The sequence below is a fragment of the Littorina saxatilis genome, linkage group LG9 (assembly GCF_037325665.1).
Source record: "Littorina saxatilis isolate snail1 linkage group LG9, US_GU_Lsax_2.0, whole genome shotgun sequence".
NCBI lineage: Eukaryota > Metazoa > Mollusca > Gastropoda > Littorinimorpha > Littorinidae > Littorina > Littorina saxatilis.
Window position 1 is genome coordinate 30,858,484 of NC_090253.1, and position 17,564 is coordinate 30,876,047.

The 17,564-nt window shown below is 41.1% G+C and overlaps 1 protein-coding gene across 2 annotated transcripts; it reads left to right on the forward strand.

Moving 5' to 3' along the window:
• The first annotated feature begins 2,143 nt into the window (after positions 1-2,143).
• Positions 2,144-12,808, forward strand: LOC138975840 (uncharacterized). Of its 2 annotated transcripts, none has more exons than XM_070348600.1 (5): positions 2,144-2,412; positions 3,988-4,105; positions 5,980-6,080; positions 7,797-7,891; positions 9,872-12,808. In XM_070348600.1, exons 2-5 carry the CDS (start codon positions 4,082-4,084, stop codon positions 10,210-10,212), a joined length of 561 nt encoding a protein of 186 aa, XP_070204701.1. In that variant the 5' UTR covers positions 2,144-2,412; positions 3,988-4,081; the 3' UTR covers positions 10,213-12,808. The 2 variants fall into 2 exon arrangements, with proteins under 2 accessions (XP_070204701.1, XP_070204702.1); XM_070348601.1 differs by having other exon boundaries at positions 2,146-2,412; positions 5,980-6,075.
• The last annotated feature ends 4,756 nt before the right edge of the window (positions 12,809-17,564 follow it).

Sequence of the window (17,564 nt, forward strand, 5' to 3'; positions counted from 1 at the left end):
TATTGAGCTTTAGTATGGAGCATTTAACTGAGTATACGGGCCAAGGCTATCACGTTCACAGCTCAACTTATATAGCCTATGATTACAGCCTACACAGGTTTAAGCTCCCCATGCTATGACCCGTATCAAGCTCCACTCGACGCTACCGGAATAAGAATATCGAGGCCGTCGCAGTGGCTTAAACGTGAAAATAAGAATTACAAAATAGATAAAAACAACGGAACAGACCTGTGTGGCTTAAAAGAAACCATTTTTGTCACGAGGGCATTGTTTTAATTATATAGTATCACTAGAAAAAGAAAAAAGTGTACTGTTGTGGCAATTACTGTAAGTCATTAGTACCAATGAGATTAGGTGACAGTTCAAGTGGTTATATTGTTTAGCATAGGCCGGCCTGATCAGGGCTGGCTGGATCTTTAAGGGGGGGGGGGGGGGGCTTGGGGGACAAGGGAGGGAGTCCCCCCTTCTTCTGACTGACTCTCCACTGCCTCAGTATTTTATCATAGTCCAGCCCTGATCAGTCAGGCCGGCCTATATTAAACAAAACAACTAACTGTAACCTAACCCCCTAACCCCCCCCCCCCCCCCCCCCCCCTCTCCCCCTCAAGTTCGTAAATCCTTGCACAAACACGTAAATAAAGCCATGTACGGTGAAAGTTGCAGATATACATGAGTCATGATTTCAAACAAATATGTAACAAAACACGATCTAGGGACGAAATTTCTTATGTTCTGATGAGGTTTTCAGGGGTTTTCGGTTTTTTTGTGTGGGGTTTTCGGGGGTTTTCGGAGACAAGTGGTAAGGTGTAGGATCCGGTCCGGTCCGGTCCCCCCTCTGAAGTAGTCCCCCGGGGGACCAATTCGTGGCAAAAACTGCTCTATAATGGTCCCCCCTTAGACATCCAGCCTCGTTTTTATATTTAGTCAAGTTTTGACTAAATATTTTAACATCGAGGGGGAATCGAAACGAGGGTCGTGGTGTATGTGCGTGTGTGTGTGTCTGTGTGTGTGTGTGTGTGTAGAGCGATTCAGACTAAACTACTGGACCGATCTTTATGAAATTTGACATGAGAGTTCCTGGGTATGAAATCCCCGAACGTTTTTTTCATTTTTTTGATAAATGTCTTTGATGACGTCATATCCGGCTTTTCGTGAAAGTTGAGGCGGCACTGTCACGCCCTCATTTTTCAACCAAATTGGTTGAAATTTTGGTCAAGTGATCTTCGACGAAGCCCGGACTTCGGTATTGCATTTCAGCTTGGTGGCTTAAAAATTAATTAATGACTTTGGTCATTAAAAATCTGAAAATTGTAAAAAAATCAAAATTTATAAAACGATCCAAATTTACGTTTATCTTATTCTCCATCATTTGCTGATTCCAAAAACATATAAATATGTTATATTCGGATTAAAAACAAGCTCTGAAAATTAAATATATAAAAATTATTATCAAAATTAAATTGTCCAAATCAATTTAAAAACACTTTCATCTTATTCCTTGTCGGTTCCTGATTCCAAAAACATATAGATATGATATGTTTGGATTAAAAACACGCTCAGAAAGTTAAAACAAAGAGAGGTACAGAAAAGCGTGCTATCCTTCTTAGCGCAACTACTACCCCGCTCTTCTTGTCAATTTCACTGCCTTTGCCATGAGCGGTGGACTGACGATGCTACGAGTATACGGTCTTGCTGAAAAATGGCATTGCGTTCACTTTCATTCTGTGAGTTCGACAGCTACTTGACTAAATATTGTATTTTCGCCTTACGCGACTTGTTCTTGTTACAATGTTAGTAATGTTACCAGCAATTTTAGAGAAAAGAAAGGAAAGAATCAGAGACTGGTTTCATTTCTTCTTATCAGTATTTATTTATTATTCATTTTATTTCATGTCATTTTTCTTTTGAACGGCATTATAAATCAGATCTATTTTATTTTCTGCAAAATATAGTCAAACAAAGAGATTGCTGTCTGTGCACTACATAATACCGGACGAAGATATAGATTGAAAATGGCTTGAATGCCTAAGAACAACGAGGCTGGATGTCTAAGGGGGGACCATTATAGAGCAGTTTTTGCCACGAATTGGTCCCCCGGGGGACTACTTCAGAGGGGGGACCGGACCGGATCCTACACCGGGTTTTTTTTTTTTAATCAAGGACGGTCACTCTTGCTTTACCAGTCAATGGCCGACCGTCGGTGGTGAAAATGTCCCAACAGTAGAGATTTGTTCGACAGATCCTTTCTGCCTTCAGTACGCGAGACAGTATTCACGAGTTGTTTATTTGCTCGCCGGGTTGCGGGCAACACAAAGACACATACCTTTTCTTCGTCAGGATTCTTACACGGTGTGGATACTTGTTCAGTTGTTGCGACGAATGCATGGCGATTTGCATGCTCAAGTGACTTGGGTAAGTTCATTATATCTTATTAGAACTACCAGTATTTATTTTTAGTTTACTTCTTCCCTTTTCCCCCCTAGCTAGCATAAAGCCGAAATGTTATCTAACTTCCTAAATGATCGGCACCAAGCAGTTGTACTCTACAACTTCAACGTCAGGTCAGGAGTACCTCACTGGCTCAGGGCTCTGTATTCCCAGTATTGGGCCTCTGTCTATTTCTGGCCTACATCAACGACCTTCCAGACAAACTGACAGCAATGGCACGATTGTTTGCGGACGATACAGCAGTGTACAGGGTTGTAGCCAACAGAGAACAACAAGACCATGCAGCTACAGCAATACCTCCTCATCAGTATGGGACCCATACAACCAGAAGAGCATCGAGAAGCTGGAAGCCGTCCAGAGACGTGCCGCCCGCTTCGTACTCAACCGCTACCACAACACGTCAAGTGTGAGCCGGATGATTGACCAACTGGGCTGGCCGTCTCTCGAGCAGCGTAGAAGAATCACGCGCCTGGGGGTCCTCTACAAGATTCATCATGGACTAATTCAGTGCCCAGTCTTCAGGAGCAAGCTAGTCCCACCCCCATCACGACAGCGCCGTACCCACGATCAGCAGTTCTGCCTCATAAATACCAGAACTCAATACAGAGAGGGCTCATTTCTACCGAGAACTGTGAGGGACTGGAACCGCCTTCCCAATAAGACGGTGGAGGCGGCAACGGTTGATGCCTTTGTCACGTTTGTGTCGCGGGCCTACGCAAACTAAGTCACAGTTTTCTCAACAAAAAGTAGGCTTCTACGGACATGGACTCTTTGCTATGATTTACGGACTATGATAATGATAACGACCAGAGTACGCAAATGGACTGTAAGTGTAACAAAGCACTGGTCCCTTTTCATGCCATAATGATCATTATCATTATCGTGGGCATCATTGGAAAGAAGAAGAAGAAGAATATATACCCAATCAGCCCTGAAAGTCTAACAAATGGTTAAGCTCTTTATACTCGATTGCCTTTGGTTAGTGATTCTGAAATTGTGAAAATGTACTAGCCAGAGAGCAAACTTTACTACCCAAACCAAGCATTTGTTTCAGCAACTTTACTCGCATTTGGCGAGTAGATGAACATTTCTACTCGCCAGTTACATGTTTCTACTCGCCACTTTCAGTTTCACTTTTAGGCCTGTCACGAGTGTCAACTGTCATGCTGTGAGGATGCACTGAAGTTGATGTACCCAATATAACTCTATGTATATTATTACTGCAAGGGCAGTAAAAATACGGAATGTCAGATCAAAGATGTATTTTTTTAACAGTAGAGAATAACTGAGGCGTTTACTTGATTGACAATGATAAGTGCATGTTGTTCAAGTGACAATGAAAAAGACAGAGGAATGACGTTCACAGTAAGACAATTAAATTAATGTATCCAACCTACTTTGCTAATATAATACACTGTAGGTGAAGGTGGAATTCCAAGGACATCTAAATCACACTTTTCTATGTTGTGTTTTTCCCTCAAGCAAACTACATACTTATTTTGAGGCATGATTTTCTCATAAACACCTCGCTTGTTACAGGTATGGAAGCCGAGAATCTAGACGACTCCCAACTGCAGACCACTTTGACTTCTGTGCTGTGGAGGATCGTCACCATTCAGTCGACAGAGAGGTCATGTTTGCAGAGATTTTACGCAAGGTATGCCATAATTCTGTGGAAGAAAAGTATAGTCTGGCGGGCATCAAGTCATCATAATCAGTAAATCACAGAATGCAACACCTATTGCAACAATCATTCGAGCAAAAACCAATTACGTATTTGTGATCAGTGCAACAAAGGGGTGTAAATGCCCTAAATACATGTAAGGACTGGGTGGCCGAGTGGTAACGCACTTGCGAGAGGTTGCGAGTTCGACCCTGGGTCAGGGCGTTAGCAATTTTCTCCCCCCTTTCCTAACCTAGGTGGTGGGTTCAAGTGCTGGTCTTTCGGATGAGACGAAAAACCGAGGTCCCTTCGTGTACACTACATTGGGGTGTGCACGTTAAAGATCTCACGATTGACAAAAGGGTCTTTCCTGGCAAAATGGTATAGGCATAGATAAAAATGTCCACCAAAATACCCGTGTGACTTGGAATAACAGGCCGTGAAAAGTAGGATATGCGCCGAAATGGCTGCGATCTGCTGGCCGATGTGAATGCGTGATGTATTGTGTAAAAAAATTCCATCTCAAACGGCATAAATAAATCCCTGCGCCTTGAATATGTGCTCAATATAAATTGCATAAAATAAAATAAAATAAAAAAATAAAATCCCTGCGCTTAAAACTGTACCCACGGAATACGCGCGATATAAGCATCATATTGATTGATTGATTGATGTATACAACATGTGCATCAAGATCAGATGAGAGTAGTGAAGAACCGATCTCCTGGCACCTGACGTAAACAATGCAAGTGTTGCAATGAGCATGTACGTACGCAGTATGTATGGTGAATGAGGCTATGCTATAATAACTTAGATATCAACCACTAGAGTCATTACCACCGAGCTTTAACCACCAGTTGCATGAACCCGAAGCACAGTCGTTCAACTGCAGTTGAACTCATGAAATGCAGTTAATGAGTTATCCAACTAAATCAGGTTACCCGGTACACGAAGAAGATGTTACGAGTCAGTCCATTGTACATCTTCGCATAGGGAGTTACCCGATCACAGTGCTGCTGTCACTGTTAAACTGTAACAGCACCGCCTTCAGACAACCAAAACTGCAACAGCACCGCCTTCAGACAACCATGGTTATCTGACAGAAAATATCATTATCTGTACAGTCGGTAGTAGATTGCTCACATAATGTTTGTATTCTGAAACATTTGGGGACTGTTCTTCAAAATTTGATTGATCATTTTATGTCTCAAAGCACGGATAGCCCTGGGGCGAGTAAAACATCTGCCCGGCTAGTGAAAACCGCCTGACAACTCGCCCGGCTGGCTAATGAAAACTCTGGTCAAATGCGACCTTTTTTGTTCTCATTTCGAGTTTTAAAGCCATGTAAACAGTGGCATTTACCACTGGTACCAGGCCAGCAAAATTTCTGCCGGGCTAGTGACTTTCTTGAAGTTAATCGCCCGGCTGGCGAGTTAACATTTTGAGATTTGCCCATGATCCCTGTTGAAGATTTCAAATTATGACAAGATTTTAAGAAGGTTTTAACATCCCTCAAAGGCATTAGATGTCTTGTTCACAGTAAGTCTGAGTGAGCCAAGACTAGCTTCTTCTTCGAAACTGGTATGTTCCCGTGCATCAATTGAAAGTGCTAATGATACTTTGGGTTGTTTAACCCTAAACTTGGCCAGAAAGAACAATGTAGTGTGACCACAAGTTGGAAGTGATTTGCTCATAAAACATGCTTTACACAAGGAGTAACAACAGTCAAATGATGAAGCACTGTGGTACCCATGCAGGGCTGATCATTACCGTGGCGTGGCTCATCTATGATGCTATGTAAAAGTGTTCAACTTCCAAGTCAGTTCATGCAAGTGCCTACAATCCTGTTGCTTTTTTTGTCTTTGTAGTCCTGTGGCGTGAGGGATGAGGAAGCTGCCTTCTTGGGTCCAGGTATGCAGAACACCCAGCAGTTCTTTACTGACTTCACTGTCAGTTGCTGGGAGGTAAGGTTGGTAAGATTTTAAGCATATTCTTTGTTCCACAGGCCATCATGCCAGGTGTTATGTGAATTAATCTAGTAGTAACCAAAAGGGACAAAATATACATTACAGTATGGCTTTATCTTCTCAGCCCAGAGATTAATACATCAAATCCAAACATGTATGCCATTTGCAACCGGCCAAAGTTGAAATGACAGTGCAATATCTTATGAAGTCTATTTCAAATGCCACTGATAAGATATTTATCTGCTTACCACTTGTTTTCTGGTATGTGACCCAACAGAAAGATGGTCTTGTCCCAAGTAAAAGCCTGGCCATATCTGAAAGGGTGAGCTTAACTGTATGTCACAAAGGAGTGAGCCTTCAACAATCTCTTTTGGCATTCTGTGTGCTATTTAGTGGTGGTGTTATTTTCATGGTTTGTTCTTCAGTCTTATCGATTGATCACTTCTTCTTCTTCTTCTGTGATCGTGGGCTGAAACTCCCACGTACACTCGTGTTTTTTGCACGAGTGGAATGTTACGTGTATGACCGGTTTTTACCCCGCCATTTAGGCAGCCATACGCCGTTTTCGGAGGAAGCATGCTGGGTATTTTCGTGTTTCTACAACCCACCGAACTCTGACATGGATTACAGGATCTTTTTCGTGCGCACTTAGTCTTGTGCTTGCGTGTACACACGGGGGTGTTCGGACACCGAGGAGAGTCTGCACACAAAGTTGACTCTGAGAAATAAATCTCTCGCCGAACGTGGGGACGAACTCACGCTGACATCGGCCAACTGGATACAAATCCAGCGCGCTACCGACTGAGCTACATCCCCGCCCGATTGATCACAATTCATGTGCATATTTTCTAGACTATACACATAGGAAGATCTACTTGGTACATTACTGTTCACTGTGAACCTCAGGGGTTAATTGGCTTGACACAAAACAAATAATGATGCACACCAGATTGCTGTTTATCAGTACTTTCTGACATACTTGCTTTGGCAAATATCATTATTCTATTTTGAAGTAATCTTCTTATATATAGCTATTCTGATGGACACGCGGGGGAATTCGGGGGCTGTGATTGGATGGTCTCTTCCGATCATCAAAGCATAATGCTACGGAAGTCGGCCATTTTACTCAATATCCAAAAGCATATTGAGAAAAATGGCCGACTTTCTTATCTCGTAACTCCACACTAAATACCCACTTCCCCTCTGAAGTATTGATGTACAGCCCATGGCACTAACATTCATGTAGTCGTTTATAACTGAGGATGAACAATTCGCTTCATGACGAGACAAGTATAAATGCCATTCACCCAAACTGAAATTGACTTCGCTGCCGTCTGCTCGCATTGTGGCGCATGCGCAAAACTAATGCGCATAAGAAACGGCGTCTGCTATCAAAACCTAAGATCGACGCAAAAACTGTCCTTTTGTAAGTTTGGAACAACAAATCAAGGTCAGAACAGCATATATAATCGCTATTGTGTTTTCAGCGTAGCAATAGGGTCCGATATTTAGACTCGAACAAGTATAATGCGACTCGTCTTCGACTCGTCGGCATTATACTTGTCTCGTCTAAATATCGGACCCTATTGCTACGCTGAAAACACAATAGCTGTTGATAAAGGTCGAATTATTACTTGTTCCACCAGCTACCTTTGTTCATTAGTTTATTTATTTTCCTGGTGTGTGTTTTCTTTTAAAAAAAATTTAATTTTTTCCAGTCCTATGGCAGGGAGAGAAGTAACATCTGCGGAAATTCAACTTGTTGTGGCGGAAGCAGAAAAGAGTCCCTGGGCAGAACATATTGTATTAACTGGTAAGTCATTCTCATAACCTGTTTGAACCTGCATTCATGGGTTGTAACTCCAAAGAACAGCACGAGTAGGTTTTGAAATGTATGACTGTTTTTACCCAGCCCTGTAGGCAACCGTATACATGTACTTCAATTTAGGGGGATGCAATTATAAGTTGCCTCGGGAGATGGACAAAACATTTCAACAGCCAGGATTCAAACACTTCTTGACTTAACCTTTGGCGTGGAAGGCCTGCATCTTATACACTAGGCAATTGCAATTGCAGGGCGTTAACAATTTTCTCCCCCCTTTCCTAACCTAGGTGGTGGGTTCAAGTGCTAGTCTTTCGGATGAGACGAAAAACCGAGGTCCCTTTGTGTACACTACATTGGGGTATGCACGTTAAAGATCCCACGATTGACAAAAGGGTCTTTCCTGGCAAAATTGTAAAGGCATAGATAAAAATGTCCACCAAAATACCCGTGTGACTTGGAATAATAGGCCGTGAAAAGTAGGATATGCGCCGAAATGGCTGCGATCTGCTGGCCGATGTGAATACGTGATGTATTGTGTAAACAAAATTCCATCTCACACGGCATAAATAAATCCCTGCGCCTTAAATATGTGCGTGATATAAATTGCATAAAATAAAAAAAATTAAAATAAATCCCTGCGCTTAGAACTGTACCAACGGAATACGCGCGATATAAGCCTCATAATGATTGATTGATTGATTGATTGATTGAATTGCACCTGGCTGGTTCTTATGAAATCTGCTGCTAAGTTTTGAAGTGGAAGTAGTGTATTTTCCCGGCTAAAAAATTATTGCCCGGCTAGAGTCAGCTGGCTTGTCTTAATGTTATATAGTATGGCTGTCACATTGTACACACTGCACAGAGCTCCCCCAAACTTTGCACTTTCTGACATGAAGTTCTGATGAACTGTTTGCCTCTATAATTGCAAGATTACTGGTTATGTCTTAAAGGGCACACCAAGTCAGCACACATATCATGTTTCCCAGATAGTTTGGGAATATTCTTCTTGTTATTTAATAATGAATTGTTTACTTTAATCAGACTTCCAAGATGGGCACAGTGGCGTGGTGGTAAGACGTCGGCCTTCTAACTGGGAGGTCGTGGGTTCGCATCCCGGTCGCTGCCGCCTGGTGGGTTAAGAGTGGAGATTTTTCCGATCTCCCAGGTCAACTTATGTGCAGACCTGCTAGTGACCTAACCCCCTTCGTGTGTACACGCAAGCACAAGACCAAGTGCACACGGAAAAGATCCTGTAATCCATGTCAGAGTTCGGTGGGTTATAGAAACACGAAAATACCCAGCATGCCTCCCCCGAAATCGGCGTATGCTGCCTGAATGGCGGGATAAAAACGGTCATACATGTAAAAATCCACTCGTGCTAAAAACATGAATGAACGTGGGAGTCTAAGGCCATGAGCGAAGAAGATCAAACTCCCAAGACATGAAAATATCAAGCTCTGAGCGCCACTACCTCTATGATTCTCATGCAATAGAATACGAATAAAGATGTGGTGTGTGACATTACAGAACCTCTGGTGTGTACAGCAGGATACAAATAGTTGAACAGGAGGCCTTAGTGAAAAGCTTTTAGCTGTTTTAACTAGGAATCATGGGTTAGAAACAAGACTAATTAGTGTCAGACTAAAACAATATCATCACACCTTCCCTTTTACACAGGTAAATCATAGTGAGGCCCAGAGTTTGGTAGTTTGCTATTTTGTGTCTGATGTGTATAGGGGAGAAATTGTTTTCACTGTGTGTATAGTGATAAGAGAGCACAGTTTTATTACCCTCAAGCTTTCTAAAAAATATGAAATATATATGTTGACTTGCTGTGCCCATTGAACATTGATTTGAAAGCTGCACTTATAAAAAGAAGTTTTAGACAATGAACTAGCACTGCTGGCTGTTCTTTTCTGTGATACTTGCAGGGACTCATTGAAACGTGTGGGGTTTTGTTTATTTCAGACATCCACGGCAGGACTGACATTGATTCAGTGAAAACAATTGTTGTCATCATCATCACCACTAGTCCCTTCAGTCAGACAGTCTTCATCAAGTTCATGTGGGACTTCAAGGCAGAAGCAGGAGAAATCCTTCTCCAGGCTATGCAGTCTACAGGAGGCCAGGAGCGCTCATTACGTCCAGTCCTTGCCATTGTTGGACCAATTCTTGCCTTGTCTTCCATGATCCACGACTGTGTCCTTCATCAATGGTGCCTTGCAGTATCATCTTGGGTTTTATGCCTCTTGACATGGCCCAACCACTCCAACTTCCATCGTCCAGCAGTTGTCAAGAGAGGTTCATGATGCTTTTCACCAAGTTCTGCGCACAGTTTGTGGTACAGTGGAACCCCCTTTTACGACCTAAAAAAATCTGAGAAAATCAGGTCTTAAAAAGGAGGGAGTCTTAAAATGGGGGTAAATTTACAAGGCTTAAGAACAAAATGTGCGAAAATACTTCTTCTTCTTCTTCTTCGGCGTTCCAGTGTGAAAATACAAGGTTGTAAAAGGGAGGAAGTCTTAAATTGGGGGGTCTTAAAAGGGGGTCCACTGTATTCAGCTTTCTGTATGAGATACAGTTTCCTGGGTCATTTTGTCTCAAATAGACAAATACCTAGATTCTTCTTTCATCGTCAGCAGCCATAGCACAGAATAGAGACAACTGGAGACTTGAAGATCCTGCATTTTTTGGGAGGAAACTAAATGTTGATCTTCCACATCCTGTTCAGTCTGGAAGAAGACAGCCCAAGGGGAAAAAAGCCAACTCTGATGTGGAGCGTGTTTGTTAAGAATGCTAGTCTGTGTGTTGTGTAGTTCATGTACTTTCAAGGGCACACACCATCTCGTGACAGCAGTTCAGCTCAACAGCTCAGGTCTGGCCAGACGTTTTCAAGGGACAAGTTGATCCACCTATTTGGACAAAAAATCAGTTCCCATACTTCTTTCTGTGGTGAGAGCACCAAGGCTGATCATTTTTGTATACATGTGTCAAAGTTGAAGGCTCATCTGATACCATTTAAAAGTTTGGTCTTTGGCCAGTTTCATAGACCAAGCAAGCTGTCATTCCATTGCTGTTGAACAAGTGAAATGCAGTAGCACAACAAAATCAGGTTTCATGAATATTTCAGTCGGCAGGGTGGGGAAATGGCTTAGCCGGTAGTGGCGCTGGCTTCAAAACCAGTTGTCTCTATCGGCGTGCGTTCGATCCCCTTGTTTGGCGGGGGATTTATTTTCCAGAATCAACTTTATGCAGACTCTCCTCGGTGTCCAAACAACTCCGTGTGCACGCATGTGCATGATAAAGAACCTGAGTTCACAGCGAAAGTCTTAGGGTATGGAAACAGGAAAACATGCATGGAGGGAAACAAATCACAAATATTGGTAGCACTGTATACTGTATGGCAGCGACGCTTTCTCCAGGGAGAAAGCAGCGCAAATTCCCATGAGGATAACCTCACAGGACTATATGAATCTTATCTATCTTTATCTATCACAGTGCTACTTTCCCCCCGTACCGCATTGGAACATCTGCTGCTATCCGACAGAAAATGGGAAAATCCCTACACATAACATTTACATTCTGAAGCAAATGTCTTTTTTTATTTTTTATTTATTTATGGGATGCTGTAATTCAGAAGTTATGTCTTGCTGTGACGCAGCATTCCTGAATAACAGGGTTTTAATGTCCTTGGATGCAGTAAAAAAAAAGTTTTAGTCATAGTCCGGTGAAGGTAGCAGAGACTATTAGCTTCTTTTTGTAAATTAACCATTTTCACATGCAAACGATCAAAAATGCTTTATAAAACATTTGACTTGGCCAGCAGAACACAGTGCAGTGAGCTGAAGTATTGTTGCGAGAATGAGATTTTACTTTGGAAGAGAGGTTTAGGATAATATAGACACTGATCTCAATGACACAACAGTGCAGACAGAGCTAGTAATGTGTTCAAATAGTATGTTGTTCTGTACAGCTGTCTATTTGTTATGTTCTTGAGGGCCATGTTTTGGGTGGGTTTTTTTTCAGCACATTATGCTCAAATTTAACTGATTCAATGTTCAAACATCACAGTCAATGTAAACAGAGGCAATCTCCTTCTGATGCGGTTGCATGATTTCCAAGTCAAATGTAGCGGTTTGAAGTTTGAAAGTAACCCGACTCAAAGTGAGAAAAATTGTGCTAGAAGATTGTAGAATAAATAGAGTATTACATACATATATGGCTTTCTGCAAGATACTAATTTACTATGTCTATACACTTGTTTTTTTGTTGCTCGATTGCATTTACATATTCAAAAGAAAATGTTTAGCACGGCGCCATGTTCCAAGACAGAAAATTGAAGTGGCGTCACTTTACTGTTTGCTTTTTTGTTCAAGCCCACAAACCTCTGTGCCATTGTTTTGTTAGCCCTTTATACTTATAGGCTTATATTTTGTTTTTCTGCAGAGTGATTTTCGGAACAGAACCTATTCATCAGGCCTATTTTTTCACCCACAGTGTGATTCTAGAAAGAGTAACTCCATGGGTGCAACTCTGCCGGCTACATGCCGGCAGCCGGTTGTTGGTTTCATCGGCTGCCGATGTTTTTGTTCCAGGAAAGGTTTTTTTTGGCATTTTAAATACTAAAAAAGCTTGGACCCCAACTTTTGCCGGTTTTTTGAATTTTCCAGGTTGCACCCATGTAACTCTGGAGTCATGCCATTTTTGTCTGTTAGTTTAGACTTAAAATAATGTTCTTTGGGCTTTAGGCTTAAAATACATGTGTTCTTACCGAGGAAGGAAAAGTACAGATCAATAAAAAGGTACAGAGAATGTCCATTGGACTGACTGTGAACATTTTATATGTACAGAATGTCACATTACTCATGTACTGTTAATCGATTGAATACAATTTGAGTCATATTATTTGGTCGTCTTATGCTTTTCTTCATCTGTGCATACATGACTGTGTGATAGTGGTGTGATTGAGTTTGTCTGCATGGTTGTTGTTTAGTTTAAGGATTTGTGGATATCTGTCAAGATCCGCACACTCGCAAGTAACAAACGTATATACAATCAAATATCCACATGGATCGCTCACTATTTAGTGATGCATAGCAATTTCGTCATTGTGCTGAGTGCCTGTTTGTGTTCTCCAGCGCGCGATCACAAACTTATTGCATGCGCACACATAAACACCATGTATGCTGTTTCTGTCAGGCATAGTTATTTACTTACCCTACCTCATGGATGCTGAAACCATGCCTAAAGTTAGAGCACATTTAAAAAGAGGAAGACGTAAAAATAAAAGTGCCAAATAAATGAAAATATGTATCCTTGACAATTAGGTTTTAAGTTTAGCGCGCACGCGTGTGCAAAACAGACTTTAACAATTTATTCGCCCAATGGCAAAATCAGACAGTTAAAATTAAACACACACCCACACACACACACACAAGGCACGTTTAGATTTGAAATGTGTGCACACACAGCACAAGAGCTTTTCTGTGCCACGTCAACTTAATAGAACATCAATTATTGCATCACTTTTAAATTATGTCAGCAAGCCATCCTGCGACAAAAACAAATGTCTGCTGTACCCACAGCTTTTCTCCAATAGACGATTTCCGAAAAGTAGCTCTTTGGGGTGTGTAGGGGTTGTGAAATAGAGAATACCCTTGCTCTTATGGGTGAAAAAACATTTGATCGGCCAAACACTAGCGAGGGGGGTGGACAGGAGCATGTGCAAATATTTTAGTCCCTGAAAAACAGGTGTTTACTCTTTCACAACCAATACAAACCCGACAGAGTTATTTCCGAACATCGTCCGGTATATATATATACAATGTGAGGCCTCTCTGATGAAAGGACGCCTCCCATGAAAGGACACTTTTGTTGTCCCTTTCCTTATGATCTTCACCAAATTATACTCGTCACGACAGGCCACCTGCAAAAAAGGGGGCATGTTTGCTGATCCAACGGTGTGCTGTCATCACAGGTATCGTTGTTACTTTTTCCCAGCTGACTTAAAGGTACCTTGCTTCCTGTGGAAATAAGCAGAGATATGTCCAGGGTCGTAACTGGGATACCATTAGTATGCAGCCAATCACACTACCTTCCCTAAGGTCCAAATCAGTCAAAGAAAACCGTTCTCGTTTGGATGGTTTGAAATTAGACGCAGGTTATGTAAGTGTGTTGCCACTGGGAAAGCATGAGTATGTGAGACCTTTGATCACTAAGAGACGTTATGTGTTTAGCTAGGTCCGTTTATCACCAAAATTTAATGACAAAAGGAAGCGATAAGTACGTTTAAAAATTCCCTTTCTTTTTTGCTTCTTTGTTCCATATTTGTGTATTTTTATTGTCCACTTACTCGATCCGGATATTGGGTGCCCAACGTGATTATGAAAAAAATAGACCATTCGCGTAATATCTAATTATGCACTAAAGCTACATGAGCGTTATTTATATGACGGTTATGCAAACGGTAAGGTATATGACGGGCGTCTGCATGTCACCACACAACAAAGCCAGAAGTCCCCTGACGGCCCTGTATTTCTTTTTCTCGCAGTATGTTCATTTGGGCAAAAATCATATCAAAGGTACTCGCAGTAGGTGTTACAATTTCAAACGGAATAACGTATAACAAATAATTATGACGGTTATGAACCCTTACTTAAAAAGAGAAAATACGTTGTAATTGGCCTTTTCGCTAGACGCAGACTAACGCACTTTCGTGGTAAAAACAACTCCATCACAAACACACACACACACACACACACACACACACACACACACACACACACACACACGCGCGCACACACACACACACACACACACACACCGTGGATACACACACACTCACACACACACACACACACTTATAATAAATTCAGACGTTTTTAGGGATAAGATTGTGTGGACTAGAGATGTGTCAAATGGGCCCCCATCATAATTCCTAAAGAATGAAATGCTTTCGCAATAGTTTTCTGGTATTCATTTTTCACTAATGTGTTGACAAACAGCTGTGGATTTCCTCGTGAACAAAAATGACTGCAACAACAGCACAGATGTTCGTATCATTTAAATCAGTGAATGTGACCAAAACAGGCATGTTTATTTTTTTGTTTTTATAAACTTATGTTCATCAAGATTAGACCCAGGCAGTAACGGATATTATTGTGACGTTTCTGTACGCATTTGTTTCTCCCCTGACTAGGAGGAACAAGTAGGCTAATGTGCATTTATTCAAGTGCTGCTGAAAGATAACTACCCACCATAACAGGGCTTGCAAAGTTCTGTATCATCTGAACTTGAAGGACTGGACATTACTAAAGATGTTTAAAAAAAAAAACCCACTGAAATGGTCGCTTCTTATGACAACGATGTTTAGATATTATGTCGTTGGAAACTCAAGTCCCATGCTTTAGGGCCTATGCAAAGTCAGTGAATGGCCCCACCCGCCCCTTCTGCTCCTCCAAATCACAGAAGGTGTCTCTTCTAGCCCCCTTCATCATGCATGAAACTGGCACATTATTGTGTACAAAGAAAAACCCACAGAAAGTGTCTGAGCTTTTTAAAAACAGACCTCGAGGCAAAATTACCTAAGAAATCATGTGGTGTATATTTATGTATTTATGAGATATAATATTCTAGTTTTATTTGGCAAATGCAAAAGGGTGGATGACAATACATTGTTGTTGATTAATTTAACGCCCCACAATGATGTGCTTAGCAATCTTTAAAACAATTGTAAAAATGAAAGGTCGCATTTCGTTTCACCCTTGTCTGCCCTTACGAAACCGCAGTGTTTTTATGAGCATGAAAAAACAACAATGCTAGTAAATACTTCTTTTACAAACTGGCAGAGCTGTGTTGGTCTTGTATTGTTGGAGTGCATTTGTGCAAATGTCGACAACCCGACCTTTTTCAGTACAAAACTGTGCAATAATGTTGACACTTTAGGAGGACCAGATAACAGTCAATTGTATCCGGCATGAATCAGTTTGTTTTCAGTTGTAACTGCAACAGCAATAGAAATCAATTAAGCCGGCGACTGCGTTAATATTTTCAATAGTGCACGTAATATTTTTTCTGTCTTTTCTTCTTGTGTGTGTGTGTGTGTGACATCACAATTATATGTACTGCTCACACTGATGGTATTTGTGCATGGTGGTCCTGGAATCAGCAGCGAATGTGCCTGATAATTTGAATCAAAAATTGCGGTCTGAATGCTGTGTTACTGATTGGCAAGCTTTGTAGACTATTATGATGGGTGTTTTGATTCTCAATCCTATGTGAAGTAAAGGGAATCCCTGGGCTCATATAAAAACATGTTGTATGATGTACGGAACTGCTAGTCAAGTATTCAAAATGTCAGACATTTTTTTGTCGACCGCCGATTGGTGACTTTGCTTTCTTACTGAAGCGACATTGACAGGGCCTGGGGACATGCTATATAAAACGTGTGCAAAAGACTGTGCTTTCTTAAACTTCAATACATAAAACAAAAAGATCATTCTAAATTCTTAAAAAGTAAAAAAGTTTAAGAAGTCACTACACGCTAGGCAATCTTCTTTCGCGAAAACAGCTCTAAGCAGATTGGGTATTACCAAGGCATGTTAGAGTAGACTATTTGAGGCACAATGAAAATGGATCTATTTGTTGGACTATCTAACTTTAAAACGGAGTTCAGAAGCAATTATCCATTACTTCTAACATAGACAGTTACATTTGCCACACCCTTCAACAAGTTCAAGTGAAACGGTCACTCATTGTTTCCAGTAGTTAAATATTCTTCCTGTAATTGTAAACCACATTGAAGAGAAAAGCCGGCACTGGGGTTCGACCACACCGATGTGCAATGCAACTGTAGAACTTTAAAGAATTCTAACAAGAGAGGAAACTGATCACTCATGTCGTTACTGTGTTGTCTCTCATTCAAGGAAGCTTTTGAAACGGCCCCTTATTGGTGTTATTGCTTGTAAGGGGTTAACTTACCGTTTGATACGGCCCCTCAGGTTGTGTTTTTATTGGGTGTTAGAGGTTAAAAATCGAAAATTGTAGAAAGAAATTGAGTTTGATTGTTGTGTTGTCATAAATTGGCAGCATTCAGCAAATTTCTTTATAACAAAGCTAATTATTATACGGTGGAACCCTTATAAGACCCCAACCCCCAATTTTTCTTTTAAAGACTTAACCCATTTTAAGACCCTTTCTTTTCAGCTTTCTGTTAATAACCTGTCACTTTACCTCCATTGTAAGAAACCCTCTTTTTTAAGACCTGATTTTATCAGATATTTATTGGTCTTAAATGGGGGTTGCGCTGTACAGTCAGCAGTTTGTACTATACTATTTCTGTGACCTACAATCTAAGATTGTGTTTAGTTAGTTTACTATTTTAATTGTGGGACACTGCAATCTGTTGTGTTGCACATGTATTTCTCTTGATGGATTGGTGAATGCTACCTTTGGTAACTGACTACGAGACAATGTGTGTGTTGGTACTGAAATGTTGAAATTTAGCTGGTTCACTTTCTTAAATTCCTTTATGGCAGAAGAACTTTTGAAAAGTCCTTATTGTCAGTGAAAAACAAAATCCAGACAGTGACAGAACAACATTGAACAGTTTTCTACATCACCACATTCAGCCAATGAGGTTTACAGTCGTAATACATTCATG